Source organism: Schistocerca piceifrons, chromosome 11, assembly GCF_021461385.2.
Source record: "Schistocerca piceifrons isolate TAMUIC-IGC-003096 chromosome 11, iqSchPice1.1, whole genome shotgun sequence".
Lineage (NCBI taxonomy): Eukaryota > Metazoa > Arthropoda > Insecta > Orthoptera > Acrididae > Schistocerca > Schistocerca piceifrons.
Window position 1 is genome coordinate 54,235,079 of NC_060148.1, and position 16,168 is coordinate 54,251,246.

General features: G+C 41.8%; 1 protein-coding gene across 3 annotated transcripts in view; it reads left to right on the forward strand.

Moving 5' to 3' along the window:
- LOC124720113 (peroxisomal carnitine O-octanoyltransferase) overlaps positions 1-16,168 on the forward strand; it is a 245,074-nt gene that overhangs the window by 153,669 nt on the left and 75,237 nt on the right. For all 3 annotated transcript variants that reach the window (XM_047245407.1, XM_047245409.1, XM_047245408.1), the window contains exon 9: positions 4,602-4,732. In XM_047245407.1, coding sequence (XP_047101363.1) covers positions 4,602-4,732 — 131 coding nt within the window. The remainder of the gene's footprint in view (positions 1-4,601; positions 4,733-16,168) is intronic.

Consider the following 16,168-nt stretch of genomic DNA (forward strand, 5'->3'; position numbering starts at 1 on the left):
ACATTGTTCTTGAAGTCTGAGAGTACTTTGCCTCCTCTTCCACCAGGTGGAAGAGTTCTGTTATGGTTGGCTCTCCCAATGCTGTCAGTGGTTCTGACGGAATATCATCTACTCCTGAGACCTTGTTTCAACTCAGATCTTTCACAGCTCTGTCAAATTCTTCTCGCAGTATCATATCTCCCATCTCATCTTCATCTGTGTCCACTTCCCTTTCTATAATGTTGCCTTCAAGTTCGTCTCCCTTGTACAGACCCTCTATCCTTCCACCTTTCAGCTTTCCCGTTTGTGCTTAGGACTGGTTTTCCATCTGAACTCTTGAGATTCATGCAGATGCTTCTCTTTTTCCCAAAGGCCTCTTTAATTTTCCTTTAGGCTGTATCTATCTTTCCCCTGGCAAAATTTGCTTCTAATTGTTTACATTTGTCCTCTAGCCATTTCTGATTAGCCATCTCCCACTTCCTGTTAATCTCATTTTTTAAACCTTTGTATTCCCTTTCACCTACATCATTTGTTGCATTTTTACATTTTCTCCTTTCATAAATTAAATTCAATATCTCTTGTATTACCCAAAGATTTCTACTAAGCCTTGTATTTTTACCTATTTCTTTCTGCTTCCTTCAGTATTTCATCTCTTAAAGCTCCCTGTTTGTCACTACTATATTCCTTTCCCCCACTGTAGTTAACCATTGCTTAATGTTTCCTCTGAAACTCTCAGCAATCTAATTTCCTACCTCTTTCCAACTTCTTCACTTTTGATTTACAGGCTATAAGCAATAAATTGTGTGTGTCTGCCCTTGTAAATGTCTTACAATTTAAAATCAGGTTCCTAAATCTTTGTCACAGCCCCCCCCCCCCCCTCCACTGTGACTGTGATGTAACACACGAGACTCACTTAGTTTGGTATACGATATACAGGGTGGTGCATGAAATGTGTTACCATTTTGTTTTTCTCCCCAATTATATTCAATACCTCCTCATCATTAGTTATATCATCTACCCATCTAATCTTCAGCATTCTTCTGTAGCACCACATTTCAAAAGCTTCTACTCTCTTCTTGTCCAAACTATTTATCGTCCACGTTTCACTTCCATACGTGGCTACACTCCATACAAATACTTTCAGAAATGACTTCCTGACACTTAAATCTATACTCGATGTTAACAAATTTCTCTTCTTCAGAAACGCTTTCCTTGCCATTGCCAGTCTACATTTTATATCCTCACTACTTCGACCATCATCAGTTATTTTGCTCCCCAAATAGCAAAACTCCCTTACTACTTTAAGTGTCTCATTTCCTAATCTAATTCCCTCAGCATCACCCGACTTAATTCGACTACATTCCATTATCCTCGTTTTGCTTCCATTGATGTTCATCTTGATCCCTCCTTTCAAGACACTGTCCATTCTGTTCAGCTGCTCTTCCAAGTCCTTTGCTGTCTCTGACAGAATTACAATGTCATCGGCGAACCTCAAAGTTTTTATTTCTTCTCAATGGATTTTAATACCTACTCCGAATTTTTCTTTTGTTTCCTTTACTGCTTGCTCGATATACAGATTGAATAACATCGGGGAGAGGCTACAACCCTGTCTTACTCCCTTCCCAACCACTGCTTCCCTTTCATGTCCCTCGATTCTTATAACTGCCATCTGGTTTCTGTACAAATTGTAAATAGCCTTTCACTCCGTGTATTTTACCCCTGCCACCTTTAGAATTTGAAAGAGAGTATTCCAGTCAACATTGTCAAAAGCTTTCTCTAAGTCTACAAATGCTAGAAATGTAGGTTTGCCTTTCCTTATTCTTTCTTCTAAGATAAGTCGTAAGGTCAGTATTGCCTCACGTGTTCCAGTATTTCTACGGAATTCAAACTGGTCTACCCCGACATCGGCTTCTGCCAGTTTTTCCATTTGTCTGTAAAGAATTTTCATTAGTATTTTGCAGCCATGACTTATTAAACTGATAGTTCCGTAATTTTCACATCTGTCAACACCTGCTTTCTTTGGGATTGGAATTATTATATTCTTCTTGAAGTCACCTAATTCCCATAAATTCCAGGCGGCAGGGGGGGGGGGGGGGGGGATGTGCTCTGATGCCACATTCAATCACAGCCCAGGTGTGTTCGATCGGGTTCACACCTGGCAAGTTAGCGGGGCTAGCACATCAATTCAGCCTTGCCACTGTGTTCCTCAAACCACTCCGTCACGCACCTGACCTTTTGACACCTGACCTTTTGACACGGTGCATTATCTTATCGAAAAATGCCACTGCTGTCGGGAAACGTGATTGCTGTGTAGAGGTGTGTGTGATCTGCGAGCAGTGTAAAATACCCCCTGGCCATCACGGTTTTTTGCACACGTTCCAGTGGACCTACGGATGCCTGTGTGAATGTTCCCTGGAGCATAATGGAGCTGCGGCCAGCTCGTCTCTGTTCCACAGTACCAGTGTCGGAGCTTTCTCCCTGTAAGCCGACATATTCGTGCCCTCTCGTCGGCACGATGAAGAAGGTATCGGGATTTGTCAGACTGTGCAATGCTCTGCTACTGCACCGATGTCCAGTGCCAATGCTCGTGTGCCCATTTCAATCATAGTTAAAACGGTGCCGTTGGAGGAACATCCGCAACTGAGAATGAGATTTTCACTCTGCAGCAGAGTGTGCGCTGATATGAAACTTCCTGGCAGGTTAAAACTGTGTGCCCGACCGAGACTCGAACTCGGGACCTTGCCCGCGAAAGGCAGTTTTAATCTGCCAGGAAGTTTCATATCAGCACACACTCCTCTGCAGAGTGAAAATCTCATTCTGGAAACATCTCCCAGGCTGTGGCTAACCCATGTCTCCGCAATATTCTTTCTTTCAGGAGTGCTAGTTCTGCATGGTCCGCAGGAGAGCTTCTGTAAGGTTTGGAAGGTATGAGACGAGGTACTGGCAGAAGTAAAGCTGTGAGGACGGTGTGTGAGTGGTGCTTGGGTAGCTCAGTTGGTAGACCAGTTGCCCACGAAAGGCAAAGGTCCCGAGTTTGAGTCTTGGTCCGGCACACAGTTTTAATCTGCCAGGAAGTTTCATCCGCAACTGATCATTATACCAGAGGTTGAAAATACTGCTTCAGTTGTAAAGTTCTTTTATTATCACACGACCAGTTTTGGACTCTTCTAAGCCCATCTTCAGGTGTTGTACTGGAAATAGCAAGAGATGGGAGGTAATTTTCACATGCAGCAACACACATAAAAAACAAAAAAATTCATAAATAAAGTCGTTAAAAAACCCTGTTAGGCTAGGTGCTGTGAAACGTATGTCAATGTGAAAGTGACACCAGACAGTACTACGGCAGACTGCCCACATAGGGGAATATTCAAATAATACCAGGACATTTACACTCGGTGCTGTGGCGCCCCGAACACCACGGTGGACGTGTACTAGGCGTGGTGTGCTACCTGTGAGCGTAGAAAAGGGAGTAGTGGATGCGGACGAGGAAGCAACTGGTAAACCGGAGTAACAAAAGCAGTTGCTACCTCATTTACATCCATTACTCCCTGTTCTGCACTCATAGGTAGTACATCGCGCCTAGTACACATCCACTGTGGCGCTTGGGGGCCACAGCACTAAGTGTAAGTGTCCTGGTATTTTTGTATACTCCCCTATCCAGGGAGTAGTCCATAGTACTGTCTGGTGTCATTCACGCATGGACGTAGGTTTCACAGCACCTAGCCCGACGGGTGGTTTTGAAATGCTTTTTAAAACTTTTTTATGAATTTTTCTGTTTTTTTTTTTGTGTGTGTTATTGCGTGCAAAAATTATCTCCTTTCTCTTTCTGTATCCAGTACAACACCTGAAGTTGGGCTTACAAGAACCCGAAACTGGTCGTGTGATAATAACAGAACTTAACAACTGAAGCGGTATTTTCAACCTCTGGTCAATCATAGTCGACAATGTCACGGTGTTAACTTTGGCACATGCACGGATTTTTGATTGCGGAGACCCAGTGTTAAGAGCGTTCGGTGCGGTTTGTGTTCAGCATTAAAGTCTGGTGTTAGTTTCGCCACAGTTCACTGCCTGTCTCATTTTACCAGTGTACCAAGCCTACGGCGTCTGAATCTGCAGTTGGCATGGCACCCAACCCCGTGACGTCCAGATATAGTCTTACCTTGTTTTCACCACCTATTGATGGCACTCACCTCGGCACTCCTCGAACCCCCGAGTCGTGCAGTTTCCAAAATGCCCCTGCCGAGCATCCGGGCCATCACGATCTGTCCTCAGTCGAACTCGGATAGTTCGCACACCTTCCCCAATCTACCCGTAGACAGCGCACTCACTGACACTAAGTGCACCAACATTTGTCTGACTAGTAGCCATTCCTCGCCATGTGACGATGCTATCTGCTTTTAATCAGATGTATTGAATACCTTGATGATGCTATCTGCTTTTAATCAGATGTATTGAATACCTTGGTCTATTGCACTACAGTGCACACCTGCTATTACTGTAATTTCTGTGGAACATTCACAATCCAGTATAACATACTGGGTCCTGTTGTTCAAATATACCTCGGACTAGTTATACATTTCCAAAGATATGTTGTGCTGATAGTTCTCAATTCCTCTTTCCAGCACTGGGCAGTGTGCGTGACGTATGAGCAGTACTGTGGCTTTGGGAAGGAGTTCATGCAGGCGCACCGCCTCCACCCAGATTCGTGCGTGCAGATGGTACTACAGCTGGCCTACTACCGGCTACACAACAGGTAATCTCTCTCTCTCTCTCTCTCTCTCTGTCTGTCTGTCTGTGTCTCTCGGGAATCTGGAACCTGTTTTCCAAGTTCTGACTTAAGATGTGGTCAGTGACTGCTGTAGCAGTCCACTGTGTCTGACTGTGTTTGGCTCATTGGGGTACTAAACTCCAGCCATTTGGCTAGAAGTTCTGCAGGGTGAAGAGAATTGACACAGAGTCGATTTAGAGCAGAGAGGGGGGTGTCAACTCTGCAAAATTTTCTAAAATACGCGATGGTCAGAAATGCCCCGTAGTGAGACTACAGGCTATAAGACAGGGGTGCCCAACCTGTAGCCTGCATGCTGCAAGAAGCTCAAAACAAGTCAGTGCGGTCCAGGAAGTAAGCACCTATCGCATGATTAGGCGGAAAAAAATTCCCATAAAATTTTGTAAAGTAGAAGTTATAAAATCTCATATATAAATTCTCAAATTTGCATTTTCAAAATAGAAAATCATAAATTAGTTACATGTGTTAACTGTATACCTCTGATCGTATTTTGTTTTTCTCTGCAGCAATTACTGTCAGTGTTAAGTCCACACACCAAAAAAAGTTTTGTCCCCCCTCGATTCCGAGAGTTCCGGAACCTGCACAGAAAATTGGAATACAGATCAACATAAACATCTTTTCTGCCCTTTTTATTGCTTATGAAAATCACACATTGCATGTTGTACCATCATACTGCGAGACCTTCAGAGGTGGTGGTCCAGATTGCTGTACACACAGTTACCTCTAATACCCAGTAGCACATCCTCTTGCATTGGTGCATGCCTGTATTCATCGTGCCATACTATCCACAAGTTCATCAATGCACTGTTGGTCCAGATTGTACCACTCCTCAACGGTGATTTGGCGTAGATCCCTCAGAGTGGTTGGTGGGTTGCATCGTCCATAAACAACCCTCTTCAATCTATCCCAGGCATAGGGTTCATGACTGGAGAACATGCTGGCCACTCTAGTCGAGGGATGTCGTTATCCTGAAGGAAGTAATTCACAAGATGTGCATGATATGGGCGCAAATTGTTGTCCACAAAGATGAATGCCTCGCCAATATGCTGCCGATACGGTTGCACTATTGGTCGGAGGCTGGCATTCACGTATCGTACTGCCGTTATGGCGCCTTCCGTGACCACCAGCGGCATACGTCAGCCCCACATAATGCCACCCCAAAACAGCAGGGAAACTACTCCTTCCTGCACTCACTGGACAGTGTGTCTAAGGTGTTCAGCCTGACCGGGTTGCCTCCAAACATGTCTGTGACGATTGTCTGATTGAAGGCATATGCAACACTTATCGGTGAAGAGAACATAATGCCAATCCTGAGCGGCCCATTTGGCATGTTGTTGGGCCCGTCTGTACCGCGCTACATGGTTTCGTGGTTGCAAAGATGAACCTCACCATGGATGTTGGGAGTGAAGTTGCGCATTATGCAGCCTATTGTGCACAGTTTGAGTTCTAAAACGACATCCTGTGGCTGCACGAAAAGCATTATTCGACATGGTGGCATTGGTGTCAGGGTTACTCCGAGCCATAATCTGTAGGTAGCAGTCATCCCCCGCAGTAGTAGCCCTCGGGCAGCCTGAGCGAGGCATGTCGTCGACAGTTCCTGTCTCTCTGTATCTCCTCCATGTCCGAACAACGTAGCTTTGGTTCACTCCAAGGTGCCTGGACACTTCCCTCGTTGAGAGCTCTTCCTGCACAAAATAACAATGCGGACGCGATCGAACTGCAGTATTCACCGTCTAGGCATGGTGGAACTACAGACAACACGAGCCTTGTACCTCCTTCCTGGTGGAATTACTCAAAATGATTGGCTGTCGGACCCTCTCTGCCTGGTAGGAGCTGCTCATGCATGGTTGTTTACATCTTTGGGTGGGTTTAATAACATCTCTGAACAGTCAAAGGGACTGTATCTGTGATATAGTATCCACAGTCAACATCTATCTTTAGGAGTTCTGGGAACACGGATCATGCAAAACATTTTTTGATATGTGTATATTACATCCAAATGTTCTCTTCTTCTTCCAGTGTGGCCTATGTAAACTAAAAGGTTGGACACACATGCTGTAAAATGACAGCCAGTTTGTGATGAGTGCACGGAAGTTTGCCTGGTGAGTGACATGTTTGTGTCTGTCTAGTGGTGATGTTTTGTCAAACTTAGCTGCTACTGCTTTCGGCGTATGAGTGACTCCTTCAGCTTCTTTCATTTTCTATTGATTTCAATGTTATTGTTTGCACTCTTGAGATTCCTCTACAAAAATGGAAGACATAGTGAACAATGTTCTTAAAAGTATTATTCACTGGTTTCCTGCAAATGGGCTCACCCTCAGTTTTAAAGAGATGCAACATATTCAGTTGTTCCAGGGGAACTACACCAGTGATACGTGTAACACATGATGTGGAAATATTAAATACGGGGAAAACTTCAAAATTCTTTGGTGTGCATATTGATGGGAATTTAAACTGGAAAAAGCAGGTGATGCTAAGGGAATTAGATTGAGAAATAGACAGTTAAAGTAGTTGACAAATTTTGCTGTTTGGGCAGCAAAATAACTTGATAATTGCTGATGTAGAGAGGGTATAAAATGTAGACACAATGGTAAGAAAAGTATTTCTGAAGAAGAGAAATTTGTTAATGTCAAATATAGGTTTAAGTTTTCGGAAGAGTTTTCTGAAGGTGTTTGTCTGGAGTGTAGCTATGCATGGAAGTGAACTGTTGACAATAAAAGTTTAGAGAAGAAGAAAATAGAAACTCTCAAAATGTAGTACTACAGTAGAATATTAAAGATGAGGTGCGTCGATCATGTAACTAATGAGGATATACTGAATAGAATCAAGGAGACAAGAAATTTGTGGCATAACTTGGCCAAAGAAGGGGTCGGTTGATGCAACACTCTCTGAGGCATCAAGGGATCACAAATTTGGTGTTGGAGGGAAGTGTGGGGGTTGAATATCGTAGGAGGAGACAGATAGAGGTGAGGACAGTAAGCAGATTCAGAAGGATGTAGGTTGCAGTAGTTATTTGGAGTTAAAGAGATTGCACAGGATAGAGTAGCATGGAGAGCTGCATCAAACCAGTCTCAGGACTGAAGACCACAACAGCAGTGTCGTACTGAACCATGTTCTGGGGTAACTCACCTTTAAGATAGAACGTCTTCATTGCCCAAGGATATGGTGTATGAATAATACGTAGTGCTCAATCACAATCATCTTGTAGACACTTGTTTAAGGAGTTGGGCATTGTGACTACTGCTTCACAGTATATTTATTCCCTCATGACGTTTGTTGTAAATAATCTGCTGCAATTTAAAGCCACGCAGGATTAGCCGAGAGGTCTAGGGCGCTGCAGTCGTGGACTGTGCGGCTGGTCCTGGCGGAGGTACGAGTCCTCCCTTGGGCATGGGTGTGTGTGTTTGCCCTCAGGATAATTTAGGTTAAGTAGTGTGTAAGCTTAGGGACTGATGACCTTAGCAGTTAAGTCCCATAAGATTTCACACACATTTGAACATTTTTGCAATTTAAAACAAACAATGACATGCGTAGTTATAATACCAGAAGGAAAAATGACTTTCATTACTCAACATCAAAGTTGTCTGTGTCAAAAAGCAGGTGCACAATGCTGCAAACAAAATTTTTGATAACTTACCCAGTGATATAAAATGTCTGACAGGCAGCAAAGTAAAATTTGAAAACAAACTGAAATAGTTTCTCCATGGCAACTATTTCTATTCCATATAAGAATTTGTATTATTGTAATGTGTAAAAGGTGATCGGTAGGAATTACTAGCACACATCTGTTTGTTTTTTATTAAAAAAATGCTTATAAATATTAAGCATCTACCCATGTTTAAGAATTAAATTAGCAATGTTTATGTAACATTACTCATTCCACATCATAACAGTTTATTATTCAAATGATCCATGAAACTAACCAACCAACTGATAAACTGGGTTATTATGATGACGTTGTTGTTGTTGTTGTTGTTGTTGTTGTTGTGGTCTTCAGTCCTGAGACTGGTTTGATGCAGCTCTCCATGCTACTCTATCCTGTGCAAGCTTCTTCATCTCCCAGTACCTACTGCAACCTACATCCTTCTGAATCTGCTTAGTGTATTCATCTCTGGGTCTCCCCCTATGATTTTTACCCTCCACACTGCCCTCCAGTACTAAATTGGTGATCCCTTGATGCCTCAGAACATGTCAAACCAACCGATCCCTTCTTCTGGTCAAGTTGTGCCACTAACTTCTCTTCTCCCCAATCCTATTCAATACTTCCTCATTAGTTATGTGATCTACCCATCTAATCTTCAGCATTCTTCTGTAGCACCACATTTCGAAAGCTTCTATTCTCTTCTTGTCTAAACTATTTATCGTCCATGTTTCACTTCCATACATGGCTACACTCCATACAAATACTTTCAGAAACAACTTCCTGACACTTAAATCTATACTCGATGTTAACAAATTTCTCTTCTTCAGAAACGCTTTCCTTGCCATTGCCAGTCTACATTTTATATCCTCTCTACTTCGACCATCATCAGTTATTTTGCTCCCCAAATAGCAAAACTCCTTTACTACTTTAAGTGTCTCATTTCCTAATCTAATACCTCAACATCACCCGACTTAATTCGACTACATTCCATTATTCTCGTTTTGTTTTTGTTGATGTTCATCTTATATCCTCCCTTCAAGACACCATCCATTCCGTTCAACTGCTCTTCCAAGTCCTTTGCTGTCTCTGACAGAATTACAATGTCATCGGCGAACCTCAAAGTTTTTATTTCTTCTCGATGGATTTTAATACCTACCCCGAATTTTTCTTTTGTTTCCTTTACTGCTTGCTCAATATACAGATTGACTAACATCGGGGAGAGGCTACAACCCTGTCTTACTCCCTTCCCAACCACTGCTTCCCTTTCATGTCCCTCGACTCTTATAACTGCCATCTGCTTTCTGTACAAATTGTAAATAGCCTTTCGCTCCCTGTATTTTACCCCTGCCACCTTTAGAATTTGAAAGAGAGTATTCCAGTCAATCGACATAAAAGTTTTCTGGGTTTGGTACCGCGTCATAATGTAAAAACTACTGCTGCTATAGAAAAGCCAACGTTTCGGCCACGATTGCCTTCTTGTGGGTCTAATTAGACTGACTCTGGCCGCGGAAGCCTACGCAATTATATTCCAGTCAACATTGTCAAAAGCTTTCTCTAAGTCTACAAATGCTAGAAATGTAGGTTGATGATAACAGGTATAATATAAAACCATTGGTTCATCATAAACATTACTGAACTTTCGTGCCAACTAAGGTGACGATTCCTGTAAGAGTTCGGACAACCTGTGCGCATTCTTAGGAACATTATGAATGTAGATTGTGGACAGATGGGAATGTGGGTCTCGTGGGAGGCGTGCAAGGGTAAGTCCCTGTAATCGTGCTTTTCATCTGTGTCCTCAGTGGCTCAGATGGATAGAGCATCTGCCATGTAAGCAGGAGGTCCCGGGTTTGAGTCCCGGTCAGGGCACACATTTTCAGCTGTCTCCATCGAGGTATATCAACGACACCTGTCGGCACCTGAGGGTTTCAATTAATCATCATTTATTCTAGAGAAGTTGCATGGTCATCAATGGTATCTGTTCTTTTGAGAACAGTTACTATCTTCATATTTATATAATCAATCTGAAACCTTCTGGTGTCTCCAGGTCTCTTCCACATATACAAGTCTCTTTCATGATTCTTAAACCAAATGTGTATATTGATTAAATTATGTCCAGTGCAAAATTCTGCCAGGCAGCTTCATCTTTCATTCCTTTACCCCAGTCCAATTTCACCTGCTATTTTTCCTCCTCTTCTTTTTTTGTACCATCACTGAACAAGTTGGCACAGTGGTTAGTACACTGGACTTGCATTCGGGGGGGACGACGGTTCAATCTCGCGCCTGGCCATTCTGATTTAGGTTTTCCATGATTTCCCTAAATTACTTCAGACAAATGCTGGGGTGGTTCCTTTGAATGGGCATTGCCGACTTCCTTCCCATCCTTTCCTAATCCGTGAGACCAGTGACCTTGCAGTTTGGTCTCCTCCCCAAATCGACCACCCAATTTTCCTACCATCAAATTCCAGTCCCCCATTACAATTAAATTTTCATCTCCTGTAACTATCTGAATAATTTCTTTTATCTCATCATGCATTTCTTGAATCTTCTCGTCATCTGCGGAGCTAGTTGGCATAGAAACCTGTACTACTGTGGTAGGTGTGGAACTTCGTGTCTATCTTGATTACGATGATATGTTCACTATGCTGTTCATAGTAGCTTATCCACAGTCCCATTTTGTTATTATTAAACCTATGCCTGCTCTACCCCAATTTGATTTTGTATTTATAACTCCGTGTTCATCTGACCAGAAGTCATGTTCCTCTTGCCACTGAACTTCAGTAATTCCCACTGTATCTACCTTCAACGTATCTATTGCCACTTTTAAATTTTCTAACCTACCTGGGCGATTAAGGGATCTAAAATTCCATGCTCCAATCTTTAGAATGCCAGTCTTGTTTCTCCCGGTGACAACATCCTTCTGAGGAGTCCCCACCCCGAGATCTGAATGGAGGACTACTTTACCTCCAGAATATTTCACCCGATAGTATGCTATCATCATTTAACCATACAGTAGAGCTGCATGCCCTCGGGAAAAATTGTGTCTGCAGTTGTGTCTTGCTTTCAGCTGTTCAGAGTACCAGCACAGCTAGGCTGGTTTAGTTGATGTTACCGAGCTGGATCAGTCAGTCATGCAGGCAGTTGCCCATGCAACTACTGAAAAGTCTGCTGCCCCTCTTCAGGAACCACACGTTTGTCTGGCCTCAGCAGATATCCCTCAATTGTGGTTGAACCTACAGTATGTCTATCTGTATCGCTGAAGCATGCAACCCTCGCCACTGATGGCAAGGTTTGTTGTTCACGGGAGGGGGGGGAGATTAGAATGTTTGTGTCTCTGAATTTGTGTGTCCTATTCATTTTGGTTCCACATATGCTGTCTTTTTAGTTTGTCAGCTTAACATTTTAAAAAGGTACAAAATTTACAAAGATTTTACATCGGTCAAAGAATAAAACTAACCATGGACTAATAATTTGAAATAATGATGACTATATATTTGTGTGTGTATTTTAGGTAAGTTAGGAAATAGCAAAAAATGAAAGTAATATATAAAATAAATAGTAGAATAAAAATAAAATATTAAAAATTTTTTGTTATGTGACTCTAAATTTTAAATTTCAGTTACTGTATAGACAGTTTTTGACTGGTCGTTAGCAGAATGTGACCACAGTTTTGAGAAACTTTCTGTCCTGTTTGTTTGTTGATAAGGGTATCTGGTTGACTTTTTAAATGACTTTTGGGTATCTTTTAAATAGCACATAAAATCTAAAAATAACAGTCAAGTTCCTGTCCACTACATCTGCCAGACTACAGATATAGCTCCAAAAACATTAACGGACAGGTCCAAATTCCACATTACACTTAGAAAGAGAAGGAAGTGAATATCTTAGAAGAAACTGAAATTTTCAGCCATCTTTCAGAAACCTAATTTATGATCAATGAAATAAAGTTGAAATTGCTTTCAACGATATTATGAAAAGGATAGACTGTTATTTGCCACATAGAGGAGGCACTGAGTCTCAGAAAGACACAGTGAAAAAGAGACTGCTGAACATTTTAGCTTTCGGACAAAAGGTCCTTCTTTGGAAATAGTAAACATACTCTTGTTTACACAAGCACAGCTAGCACACTCATGGCCACTGTTCCCAGCTGTTACAGCCCGAGTCAGACTACGTAAGTTCAACTGTCTCTTTTTCTGAGCTTTACCTGCCACCCAGTGCTTCTGTATTCATTTCTGATGTCCTTCTCTTTCTTTGGTTCCTGCCTGCCCTGTCTTCATCTTTGACTTTCCTGTAAATCTTTGTGCATTCATAATTTTTCCTTAAGCAGATCACATCCCTGAATATATTTAGGAAAGATTCGTAGATCTTTTGTGACTTCTGTGAAGAAAGCACTTTTGGTTTTCATGTCTTGAAAGTAGATTTTGATATCCTTTTAGATATCCTTTCTGGACTCATTCACATCATGTGGCCATAAAAGATAATTCCTCTTTTACGAATTGTCTCACTTACTTCTCCATATGTTTATAAGCTGTAGTTAACAGTTGTGACACCTTCTGTCACCACCACCACCACCACCACCACCACCGTCATCGTCGTCGTCGTCATTGTCATCATCGTCGTCATCGTCATCATCTTTTTCGAACTCCAGTTTCCCAGGTGTGATGCACAAGTACTTGCCATATCCTTCTGTCTTCATACATCTTCTGTTCCAGGACAACTTCCCGTCTGTGTCCTTTCTCCTCCACATTTGATCTTACAGTCTCTATCCAGTGTTTTCGCAGTCTTTCCCTGTTGTCTTCTTCCTACGAGGTTCAGGTTGAAATATTTTTTGGCAAATCTTTTGCTGTTCATTATCATTATGTGCCCGTACCACTTAAGCCTGTGTTTCTTTTTGGCACTGATGACAGGAACCTCAATATTAGCTACTTTTTTATTCACCTTATGTCTGATATCATCCTTTCTATACTCCATTCACCGAAACAAGAGACGTACTGCAAACACGGCAAGGCGCGTGACCACAGTGCTGCCGTCGAGGGGTGTACAAGGCAGGGGCGTCAGAAATTAAAAAATTAAAGTAGTGTTTTTTTATAATTTAGCACCTGAGCATGATAAAGTGATCCGAGAACTACCTTCCGACACGGTTTTTTACATTACATTAAAATTTGTTGTCACTGAAAAAGAGAAATATTTAAGCTTTCAGGAAAAGTTTTTTTTTCGCGTTACTGTATATTTATCAAGCAATATCTCCTAAACTGTGTGTCGCACAGCAAAATAATTGTATAATTGCCTTCAGTACTATATTTTGATGACGTCTGTTGGGGTGTTAGCGAGAAAAGTTTCAGAAAGGTTTGAATTTAATTTTGTAGTTTGTTGGAATGCGATGGGTGCAACCGTTTGTCCTTCGTGAGCGATGCATTGTTTGGTTCGCAGGCGCGGCACTCAATCAGTGTGGCCGTCTCAGTTGCAGGTGTGAGCTCGTTAGTGGGTGTTGTACAACGGCGATTTCATGATATCTTAAGTTCATCTGTAAAGGCGCTTGAAAGACTAGTTGTTGATTATTAGAGTAAGTATATGTGTTTGTAGTCACGCTGAACATTCACTGTTTATGTGCGCATCCAATAGCAAGGCAGGGTTTATTATTTTATATATTGACTTATTTCATTAGTTTCACCTAAGGCTGTCCTCATTATGTCATCCACAGATTCAGCGAGTTCTGAGTCCACCAAAGAAGCGAGCAAAGAAGAAATCATTAAGTTCTTCTGAGAAGCACATGGTGCTTAATGTGTATAAAACGGAACTGTTACATCCAGAGCAGTCGATGAGTGACATTGTTTCGAAAACAGCTGCAGCTACAGGTGTTGGACGTTCTTCAGTGTATTGTGTGATAAGTGAGTACAAGGCCATACACTCTTTAAAGTCTCTCAAGAAAGGAAAATTACGACAGAAACTTTCTAAAAGTGTTGATGACTTCAATAGAAATGCGATACGAAGGAAAGCACATGAATTTTTTTTTCACAACGAATTGCCAACAATTGACAAAGTGCTTACAGCCCTGAACGAAGATGCAGATCTGGGCAATTTTCGGAGAACTACATTTTATAAGTTATTGAGAGAAATGAATTTCTAATATGTCCGGCGTGGGCGCGATAGCGTGCGTATAGACAGGGATGACATCAGATTATGGTGTCGGCGTTATCTTTGAAACATTAAACGGTTGAGAGATGAAGGCAGACCCATTTACTATTTGGACGAGACGTGGGTGAATGCAGGACATACCCGAAGTTACGTCTGGTTAGATGACACTAAATTCCTCAAAACAAATGTTTCTGTCCGGATTATCCACCGGAAGCAAGGACCCATCAGGTAAAGGGAAACGTCTGATTATCGCACACATTGGCAGCAAAGCAGGGTTCGTTGAAGGATGTCTGTGGACTTTCGAATTCAAGAAAAGGGGAGATTATCATGAGGAGATATGTGTCGAAATCTTCGAGAAGTGGTTTCAAGAAGTTCTTCCTCGGCTTCAGGAAAATGCAGTTACTGTTCTTGATAACGCGCCGAACCATTCTCGGAGAAAAGAAAAAGTTCCCAATGTGAATTCTAATAAGCACGAAATATCAGAGTGGCTAAAATCTAAAAACATCGATTTCGAAGACGGTATGTTGAAGAAAGAACTTTTAGATATAGTTAAAAATCACAGAACAGTGCACAACGAATATGCAATAGATGAAATGGTGAAGAATGCAGGGAAAACTGTTCTCAGAATTCCTCCGTACCACTGTGAATTAAACACCATCGAGTTAGTGTGGGCCAGAATCAAAGGCTATGTTGCAGCGAAAAACAAAACACACAAAATGCCGGAAGTTAAAGTACTGCTAGAAGAAGCACTAAGAACAGTGTCTGCAGAGGATTGGAACAAGTGCGTCCTCCATGTTGTAGAAAACGTGGAAACTCAAATGTGGAAATTAGACTGCATTATAGAGGAGAGAGAGGAGCGGTTTGTTATAAAGCTCAATGAAAACAATTCACATTCGACAAAGTGAACCTTGTTTCGTCCTTTATCATTTTTATTACTGGTATTGTTATTAAAATTAACAATTAATTGTGTCTGAATGGAGCGTTTTGTTAGCAACCTGAATGAAAATAAATCTGCTTCGACATAATGAACTCAGTTTAACATTATTTTAACATTATTGTTAAATTTATTTCGTACATTGTTGCCCACGTTTCTCATGGTCCGCTGTGACAGCTCAGAAGCCAGCCGAACACCGCCACCTGCAAAGCATGCGCCAAGGATTTGCTACACCCCTACGTATCACGTGAACACCGAATGCTTTCTCTGGAAACGAGTGTAGTCGCTCTTGTGACACTGTTTATGTTTCGTCCCAGCTCTCGGTGAATAGACTAGTTGTTCGGTTCATAGTTGTATTGAATCTCACTTACCTTGCTTGAATTCTGCTGAGGTCTTTGTTTAGTACCATACATGTTTCTAAACTGTATGTAGGGATTGGTACAAAATAGTTGTGGTACATAGCCGGTTTTGCTTTTCTTTGTATTTTATTGTCCCAGAGAAGATTTGACTAAAAATTGGATGCTTTCTGTGTCCTGCTGATCACTTTCTGCTTAATGGTGTTATCTTATGAGGTCTTGCTCCGCAGGTACTTGAAGTAAGAAAACAGCTTCTACTTTGACTCTTTCTAGAAATATATTTGAGGTTCTCCCATGCCTGTTGATGGTCATTTCTATTGTCTGTGTTTTGCGTATTT